Raw genomic sequence first — 9269 nt, 5'->3', positions numbered from 1 at the left:
ATGCCACAGTAAACATCCTTATACGCATGTAAATTTTTATAATGTTTATACATATGTAAATTTTAAAAATTCCTATAATTTTTTAAATTCCTATAAAAGTAAACATCCTTCCCAGCTACTGGAGAGGCTGAGGTGGGAAGTTCTCTTGGATCTCAGGAGTTCCAGGCTGCATTGAGCTGTGATTGCACCACTGCACTCCAGCCTGGATAATAAAATGAGACCCGGTCTAAAAAAAAAAAAAGAAAAAAAAAAAGAAAAAGAAAAGCAAACATCCTTATACGTATGTAAATTTTTTCCTATACATATGTAAATTTTAAAATTCAGGTGGTGGGGTGGAATTGTCAGACGAAAAGGAATGTGTTTTTAATTCTTATCATCAAATTGCCTGCCACAAAAGTTACAAGAATGTATAGCACCATCATGCATGAGACTGCCTGTTTACCCTCACTTTTGCCTCACTTTCTTTATTGCCTCGCTTTTGCCTAGTCATTTAAATTTGTTTGTCAGTCTGTAAGGTAAGAACTAACACCTCATGTTTGTTTTCATGTGTACTTCTTTAATAGTGAAGTTGAGCATCCCTCTTCTATTTGTTGCTGTTTTATATTCTTTTCTGAAAACTATTTACAACCTTTGCTAATTTTTCTATCAGGTTGTTCATTTCTTTCCTATTGATCTGTAAGAGCTGTTTGTATATAAAGGAAATTATACAATTTGTGCTGCAAAATACTTTTCTTCTTTTGATTTAGTTTATTTTGCCCAAAGGTCATCTTTGGCCCCACACAGCCTCTATCACATTATATTTGTCCTCTGAGTTGTTGACTCCTAAATCTATAACTTTAGCCCAGACCTCTATCCTAGCTCCAAATTTCAATTGTAGGACTGTATATCTTCACCTATATATGAAGCTAAAAGCACAGGTATGTTTATAAACTCATCATACCTGGAACTGAATTATTATTTTCCAAATATTCTTTTCCTTTTATGCTCCCTTATATTAGTTAATGGTTTGGTCATTCACCTAGAAACTTTACCCAGATGTCACTCACTTCTTTTTTACCCTGTGCATTCAACTGATCAAAACTCTGAAATATTTTGCCCAAATGACATAGCCAATTAGTACTAGGAATGTTGCATAGTGGTTAGAGTATAAGCTGCAGAGTCAAACAAAACTGGGCTTCTTTCCTGGCTCTGACCTTTCTACATTATGTGACCTAAAGCATATTTCTCACCTAAAGCCTGTTTCCTCATTTGCAAAAAATAACTACCTTAACATCTATTTCATAGGGTTATTGAAAAGACTTAATGAGATTGTATGCAGAGTAATGGAATATAATAAATGCTCAATAAATGGTAGCTATTATCTTCCTGCTCTAGCTTGTCCCACTCACTTCCGAGACATCTTCCTTACTGCTGCCAGACTCACACTCACAAATCCAACCAACCACTCCCCTGCTTAGAGTTGTCCAGTGGCTCCCCACCTTTTTTTTTTTTGAAACAGAGTCTCACTCTGTCACCCAGGCAGAAGTACAGTGGCACTATCACAGCTCGCTACAGACTCAACTTACCAGGCTCAAGGGATCCCTCCCACCTCAGCCTCCTGAGTAGCTGGGACTACATATGTGACCACCATGTCCAGCTAATTTTTTATATTTTTTGTAGGAACAGGGTCTCACTATATTGCCCAGGCCGACCTGGAACTCCTGGGCTCAAGCGATCCAGCCGCCTCAGCCTCCCAAAGTGTTGGGATTACAGGGTTAGCCACCGCACCTGGCCTTCCCACCTCTTTTTCTCCGCACACACACTTATAACATCTAAATTCCTTAGTATACAAGGCCATGTATACAGCCTTTTATCTTTTACCACAGCTGCATATATGCTACCCTCCAGCCACATTAAACTGTATGCTACACCCCAAACACAATTTGAATCTGTTTTCTCATACTTCCGTGGTTTCTTGCACACTGTACACTGACAACCAAGCCCTTCCCTCAGTCCATCTACTGCAGACTCAGGTCAAGCATGTCCTTCTTTGTGCTTCCACAGCACTCTGCACTGTCCTGGTACAAATCACATTGTTTTGTAGTCATGTTTACCTGCTTGTCTCCTCCACAAGATTGTGAGTTCCTTGAGGGCGGGGATTATGTTTTATTCACATTTGTATCCCCAGCACCCAGCACAGGACCTAACGTTTTATAGGAGCTTCACCTATGTTTGTTGAATAAATGGATGAGTGAATAGTTCTTGGTCTGAGCAGAGCTCTGACCTCTATTTTCCTACTACTTCTGCAGCAATCAGTACCCATATATTAATATATGTGGTCCCTTACCAAATCCCCTGACTATCCACCCCTCCCAGCAGCCAAACACCCCAGCCAAAATTTCTGATGCTCAGGCAGTCACAGGAGTGTGGGACTGGTCCAACTAGAAGAGGTGGAACAGAAGCCAATAGCTTCAGTGTAGGCCCTAACCAATGTCAGTGTTGCTATCAGAGTCCACCCCAATCCCAGAGACAAGTGTTGCTATCTACTTATCCAGAGCCTAAACTTTAGTGTAATGAGGGGAAAACATATCTCAAGACCATTCCTCTAAGTGTGACTGGACCGGATGGCTACCTACTTACACCACCCTCCTCAAACCCTGATTCAACAAGAAGCACCCGCAGGCACAGCAGATGCTTTTGTGGTGACCGGAGAAAACACAAAGGACCCTTCTCTGAGGCTCTTCACTCTTAAAAGTCAGGCTCTACATCTTTAGCAAGCAAAAAACAGGACACAGTTTATTTTTCTACTTTCTTTTAATATCATTTTTTAAAGTTGGTAAGCAGCTAGACATCATTTAGAAGCAGACGGGTTAAAATAGACAAGAAATAGCAAAGACACATCCTTCACATCATACAGAACTGTATTAGTATCCACCACCACCATCACAGGGGAGGGCTGGCTGTCACTGGAGTCAGGAGTACTCTCCATTATTGTGCAGGGGACCAGACAGCATTTAGGTGTGACGATGTCAGACTGAGTGAACACAGAGAGTGCCGGGATCAAGGTCTACAGTTTTGGCTCTAGACTTGCGTGAGGGTTGGTTACTCTTAATCTCTTCCATGCTGTGCTGGATCCCATAGCCGAAGTAGATAGCAAAACCTAGTGGGGAAAGGTAGCTGTGAGGTGGGGGTGTAAAGGCTTCATAGGTCTCCTACTTGAGACCAAGAGGGAAAGGAGTTGGGCTAGGACACCAAAGAAGCCTACTCTTCCCAAGTGTATACCTACCAATCAACATCCAGACCCCAAATCGGGCCCAGGTACCAGCTGTCATCTGCATCATAAGGTAAATATTCACAAAGATGCTCATTAGTGGGAGGAGAGGCAAAGCAGGCACCTGAAAGCAAAGTAAAATCTTCTTTGTACATACCACAGGGTGACCTAGAAAGAGATCCCTATCCTATGCAGGCCAGAAAAGGGCGAATCCAACTCTTACTTGTCCTCTGCATTTCAGTGGCTGCTCATTTAGCATACCTATGAGACTTCAAGAATATGCAGTTTGGGTAAATGGAACTGGAAAGGAACTAAAGAGGATCAGAGAAGAAGTCTTTGGCCTAGGTACCTCCTATATCTTCCCTTTCATGTTCAATTAAAGAATATCTATAAACTTTATTAGACCTCAAGATATCTGGAGCCTATTCTCCCAAGATGGGCTGGCAAGGGAAAAAGAGAGAGTTTATTTACCTTAAAGTGAAGGGGAGTGGAGCTCTGTGGCTGTCTCCAGATGACCACAGTGATCCCAATAATGAGCAGCAGGAGTAGCACAACCACTGCAATCCACACCAGGTCTCCAGAAAGCAATGGAACTGACCACTGGGCCAGCACCAGGCAAACAGCGGTCAGCAGGACAGCTTCAAAGGTCAAGTTGAGAGACATCAAAACCAACTCTTAACACCAACATGCTAAGACATTAAAAACCCCATTCCAAGGAGAGTCGCGCTCTCTCTAGTTCTTCCTCAGCCACCAAATGCCACACGCTTCCACCCAATCACGCTGACCTCAGAGCCACCCCAGAAAAATTCCACTGCTCACCAAGCAATGAGGAACAAACATAGACAACTTGGCCAGAGAGTGGAGTGGGGATGGAGTTGAATGGGCAAAATAGTCCCCGTAGGGTCAGCTTCTCTGATTCAGTAGTTATCGGCTCCTCCTGCAACTCCACTTCTTCCCCAGTCTTTGTCTCCTGATCAGGCTGATACCTGAGGCAAAAGTAAGATGGCAGTATTAAGAACAACCTTTACTCACTTTACCATCTTCTCCCAGGCAGCTTAACCTTTCTCATCACCATTAAGGGAAGTTCTTTTTGGCAAGGTGAGATACCCAGATTCCTCAAAGAAAGTTGGAATAGCCGGGTGCGGTGGCTCATGCCTGTAATCCCAGCACTTTGGGAGGCCGAGGCGAGTGGATCACGAGGTCAAGACCATCCTGGCTAACACGGTGAAACCCCGTCTCTACTAAAAATACAAAAACAAAATTAGCTGAGCGCAGTGGCGGGCGCCTGTAGTCCCAGCTAATCGGGAGGCTGAGGCAGGAGAATGGCGTGGACCCGGGAGGCGGAAGTTGCAGTGATCCAAGATCGCGCCGCTGCACTCCAGCCTGGGCGACAGAGCGAGACTGTCTCAAAAAAAAAAAAAAAAAAAAGAAAAAAAGAAAGTTGGAATAATGAAGGCGGAGGAGGAAAGAGGAGCAGCAGATCCCCATCATTCCTCATCCAAGAATAAAAATCCAAATCACAGTACGCAGAGGAAGAGAGTCTCACCTGAGGATGAGAACACAAATTGACACCAGGGAGTAAGCAAGCAGGGTCCCAATTGACATGAGGTCCACAAGATCGGTGAGTTTGAAGAGGAATGCCATGAATGCTAAAATTAATAGGCAGGAAACAAGAAATGAGAGAAAGGAGTGGCAAAGTTAAAGAAGTTGGCAAAACAACTAAGGGAAAGGGAAAGAGGGTCTGTTACCTGCAATAATGCCAGAGACCACAGTGGCTATGATTGGGGTGCGTGTGCCGGTGTGGATCCGAGCAAGTACACGGAACAGGAGGCCATCCTCTGCCATCGCGTAGATCACCCGAGGCATGGGGAACATGGAGCCCAGGAGGCTGGAGAGCAGAATGGCCAGGGTGGCATGAGTTGACGGGGATCTCTCTTCCCAAGCCTGTATGTTTAAGGGTCTCCACCTTCCCCTCACAGCCCTTTTAAGGGGTATTCTCTGGTACTGAATGCTATAACCTGAGACTCTGACAGCAGAAGAAAACAAACATTTGACACTGACCTGGTAGAAAGAGCACAGAGGGAGCCAACAGCCACAACATAGCGGGCAGGAGCCCATCCAATGTAGAGAAATGCCTCAGGCAAAGGGCTCTCAGGCTGAAGCTGGTAGTAAGGCATCATGAGGGTGAGTGCAGAAGAGACACCAAAATACGCCAAAAAGCAGACAGACAGCGAGATCACAATGCCCATCGGGATGGAATGCTGGGGATTCTGGGCTTCTTCTCCTGCAAGAAGGGTTGCAAGTTTCTAAATCAGGGAAGCAGGCCCACTCCTCTACCACCCCCAGTCTGCATACAGCCTGGGCACGCACTGTGCCCAAGCCCCAAACAGAATGGAATGACTGTGTTACCAGTGGTAGCAATACAGTCGAAACCAACAAATGCATAGAAACAGGTCGCTGCTCCGCGGAGAATTCCCTCGAAGCCAAAAGGCACAAATCCTCCAGAGCCTAGAGGGCCCAAGCTAGAGTGGAAGAAGGGGTGGAGAATGTAAGGGTGTGTTCAGCCAACTCTGTGTCTTTTCTCTAATGTCAAACCAGTTAGCTAGGTCTTCAAAGTCCAGCCTCCCATTTTTTCCCATCCCCATCCAGAATCCTTCAGCACAGATCTCCCTCTTCCCCTTCATTTTCCCAGCTCTGCAGCTCCTAAGAGTGACCCTCTAACCTATAGGTGTCATTGAGTTCAGCCATGGCCAATTCGTAGTCCTCTTCTGTGAGCTTCCAGTTGTGCAGGTCCCCCTTAATGAAGCCAGAGATGATGACGAACCCAAGAACCAAAAGGTTCACGCCTGTGAACACTTTGGTAACCAGGGCCGACTCACTAGCCCCGAGAGCCAACAATCCTGTGGGAGAAATACATTCAGTACTCCCAGAAAGTCTTCAGTCCAAGCTTTGTTGCCCTGCTTCTAGGTTCCTTTCCAGCTTTCCTTCTTCCCCACCATTATCACCTTCCTTAAGCCTTTCTCAGGCCCATCCCCCACCCTTATCCCTGGCCCCAGGGCCTAGCCCCTCCTGGCCCAACCCCCCCACCATTATATCCTGCTCTTTGCCTCACCAGTGAGCAGCAACACAAGGCCCAAAGCAAAGAAATCTGGATATTCTGCAAGGACATGGGGGACGTGCAGTGCAATGGATCCCTGCAGAGTCTTAGAGATGTGGTTCCCAATCAGGTTGTCAAAAGCAGAGCTCCAGGCCCGGGCCACACTTGCTGTACCTGGTGTAGCAGAGGGAGAAACATGTGGTCAAGTTCCCTTCTTCCCAGACCCCAGGCTCACACAAGTCCCTGCCATTTTCACCTATTCTTACTTTTGTTTTGAGACCAAGTCTCACTCTGTCACCCAGGATGGAGTGCAGTGGCACAGTCTCTGCTCCCTGCAACCTCTGCCTCCTAGGTTCAAGAGAGTCTCCTGCCTCAACCTCCTGAGTAGTTGGGACTACAGGCGTAAGCCACTCTGCCCGGCTAACTTTTGTATTTTTAGTAGAGACAGGGTTTCACCAGGTTGGTCGGGCTGGTCTTGAACTCCTGACCTCAGGTGATCTGTCTGCCTCGGCTTCCCAAAGCGTTGGGATTATAGTCATGAGCCACTGCACCCGGCCTATTCTTACTTTTTAAGAACCAAAACCATTCACTTGATTAAGGAAACCAGGACGGAGATGGGTAGAATGAGCAATTTCTCCACACCTTCAACCCTCCCAGACCCCCAACAAACCCACACATTTAGGGAGATTGAGGGCCTGTGAATAATATAAAGAATACTTCGGCTTCACCATTCCACCCAGATTTCCTGACCCCAAACCCCTTTGCTGGCTGTGCAGTTCCCTCCCTCCCCTACCATATCTCACCAATGACATAGGAGAGGATGAGGTTCCAGCCAGTGGCGAAGGCCCAGAGTTCACCCACAGTGACATAGCTGTAGAGATATGCCGAACCAGAACGGGGAACCCGGGCACCAAACTCTGCATAGCACAGCCCAGCCAACACAGAAGACAGGGCAGCCACCAAAAAGCAGATCACAATGGATGGCCCTGCTTTATCTTTGGCCACCTCGCCAGCCAGGACATACACGCCTGCACCCAATGTGCTGCCCACACCCAGGGCCACTAAATCCAGAGTGCTTAGACATCTGGCAAGGCGAGTCTCAGCCATGCCTGACTCCAGTGTACGTCTGCGTACCAGCTTTTGACCAAATCTGCGAAATGCTTGCCACGGCATTCTAGCAGGAATTGAAGAGGATATCTGGTGAAAAACAAGACAAAAGCCCTTCAATAGGGCTCATTATCCCTAAACTCTGAAAGCGAATTACAAGACCCACTCCACCAAGCAAAGGAGCTATTGGGAAATGGGGAAGGGGATATGGAAGGGACAAAGGCAAGTCACTTTACCTCTGACCTCAGTTTCTTCATATACAAGTAGGAATTACAATACCTTACAAGGTTTCTGGAAGGGCTAATTTCAGAAATGGCACGTGAAAGCCCCCTGAAGTAGAGTGGCTGGCGCCTAGTAAGTGCTCAATCAATATTAGGTCTCTTTCTCTTGCCAGGAACTGTTAGGGTTTATCCTAATCCCAACCCAGGAATCCTGAAACCTAATGTGTCAGTTCCTTGGCCTGTGGCTATTTGGGAATTAAACAGAGCTGGTCCCAGGGGCTTGCCCATGGGGCTTCAAACAGACACAGCCCCCAGACCCCCCAGAAGGAGAGGGGACCAACCTTGCTGCAGATTAAAAGTGAGCACCGACTCAATTCCATCCCTCCTTACCAAGCCCACACTGCTCAACTAGCGCAGCTGTCGCCCAGGGGAGTAGGCAAATGTTCCCCTACTTCCTCCCAAGCCCTGCTAGGCTGACCGGCAAGCATCAACAGCGAGGCGGGGCTTCGACATCTAAAGATTTGGAGATGCGCCCCGAAAGGGGCCCCAGGGCATCCCGAGATTGTTTGCACTCTCCTCTCAGCAGAGAGGAAGGGGTCCACCCGATGCCCCCCGACTCAGGTCCCAGATTTTCCTGTCCCCATCTAGAAATGGTTTGGAGCTGGGGTGGAGACGGGAGCCCTAACTCCCGGGGCGGGGGTCTCACCAGCAACAGGTCACGGCCCCGTTGATGCAACTGCATGCCATGGTTGCCTGAGAATGCTAGGTACGCCCGGACCCTCGCCGTCCCCCCTCCGACACACGTGTGGGTCCCCAACGCTTACCACAGAGCTGTTGCAAACCTAGGGAGCAGAGAGCCTTGGATTGGGCTCGGTGAGGCGGAGTTAAGCCGAGTTGGGTTGGAGCTGCCGAGTTCGGCCGCTCAGGCTTCAAAGCTGCGGCTTGGGGTCGTTGCGCGCCAAGCGCCCCTTATATACACCGGGAGGCGGAGCCGGTAACGTCATGGGATCCCACCCCCAATCCTCCACCCTACACACAATACACACACACACAACACACACACAAAACACACACACTTCTTGGCTTTGCGAAAGGATTGCGTGGGGCCTGAGACTGCGTCCCATCCTCACTAACAAGCCTGACGTGCCGGGGACCGAGAAAAGGGGGAGGGCAGTCTTTTCCCATTTGCCTCGCTGGTCGTCAGAACAGGACAATAAGAGGCTTCCTGGCCAAAGAACCCATGGGATTTTCCACCTCTGTGCCTTGTTAGGACCAGTGATTCTGGGCAGGAATGGAGAAGGTAGATGGGGTGTGATGGGGGGGAGTTGGGTGCGTGTGTGCATGTGTGTGTCAGGAGTGAAGTGGAACACAGCAGGAGAGTCTCCACCTCACTCTCAGTCTTCCTTCCTTAGCTTGCTTGTCTACACATCTGACCCCCACCCCTCAGCTCTCACGCTCAACTGTGGGTGTTTCTAATGCAGGCAGGAGGAAAATGGAAGATTATTTCAAGCCACCTGTATACAGATAATTAATCCCATCTAGATTGATTTATAGACCCCAATCTCTCTATAATGTGTCTCCAGCTGCCTATAAA

The 9269-nt window shown here is 47.7% G+C and overlaps 1 protein-coding gene across 2 annotated transcripts; it reads right to left on the bottom strand.

Annotated features, from left to right (window-relative positions):
- Positions 1-2774: 2774 nt before the first annotated feature.
- Positions 2775-8648, bottom strand: SLC7A3 (solute carrier family 7 member 3). Of its 2 annotated transcripts, none has more exons than XM_025372599.1 (12): positions 8500-8648; positions 7151-7544; positions 6363-6521; positions 5973-6150; positions 5660-5772; positions 5312-5534; positions 4999-5138; positions 4797-4899; positions 4070-4236; positions 3722-3888; positions 3266-3374; positions 2775-3139 (listed from the first exon to the last, which is right to left on the bottom strand). In XM_025372599.1, exons 2-12 carry the CDS (start codon positions 7518-7520, stop codon positions 3009-3011), a joined length of 1860 nt encoding a protein of 619 aa, XP_025228384.1. In that variant the 5' UTR covers positions 7521-7544; positions 8500-8648; the 3' UTR covers positions 2775-3008. The 2 variants fall into 2 exon arrangements, with proteins under 2 accessions (XP_025228384.1, XP_025228385.1); XM_025372600.1 differs by having other exon boundaries at positions 7151-7521.
- Positions 8649-9269: the final 621 nt, after the last annotated feature.

Source organism: Theropithecus gelada, chromosome X (assembly GCF_003255815.1).
Source record: "Theropithecus gelada isolate Dixy chromosome X, Tgel_1.0, whole genome shotgun sequence".
In the NCBI taxonomy this organism is placed as follows: Eukaryota; Metazoa; Chordata; class Mammalia; order Primates; family Cercopithecidae; genus Theropithecus; species Theropithecus gelada.
The sequence above is the reverse complement of the archived record's forward strand: the minus strand, read 5'-3'. Positions and strand labels throughout refer to the sequence as shown.

Excerpts from the sequence above, each read along its gene's own strand:
- SLC7A3 (XM_025372599.1), bottom strand. The coding sequence starts at position 7,520 with ATGCCGTGGCAAGCATTTCGCAGATTTGGTCAAAAGCTGGTACGCAGA. Across the intron at positions 5,773-5,972 it reads GAACTCAATGACACCTATAG|CTTGGGCCCTCTAGGCTCTG; the intron begins GTTAGAGGGTCA and ends CTTCCACTCTAG. Across the intron at positions 5,139-5,311 it reads CTCTGTGCTCTTTCTACCAG|CCTCCTGGGCTCCATGTTCC; the intron begins GTCAGTGTCAAA and ends TCTGCTCTCCAG.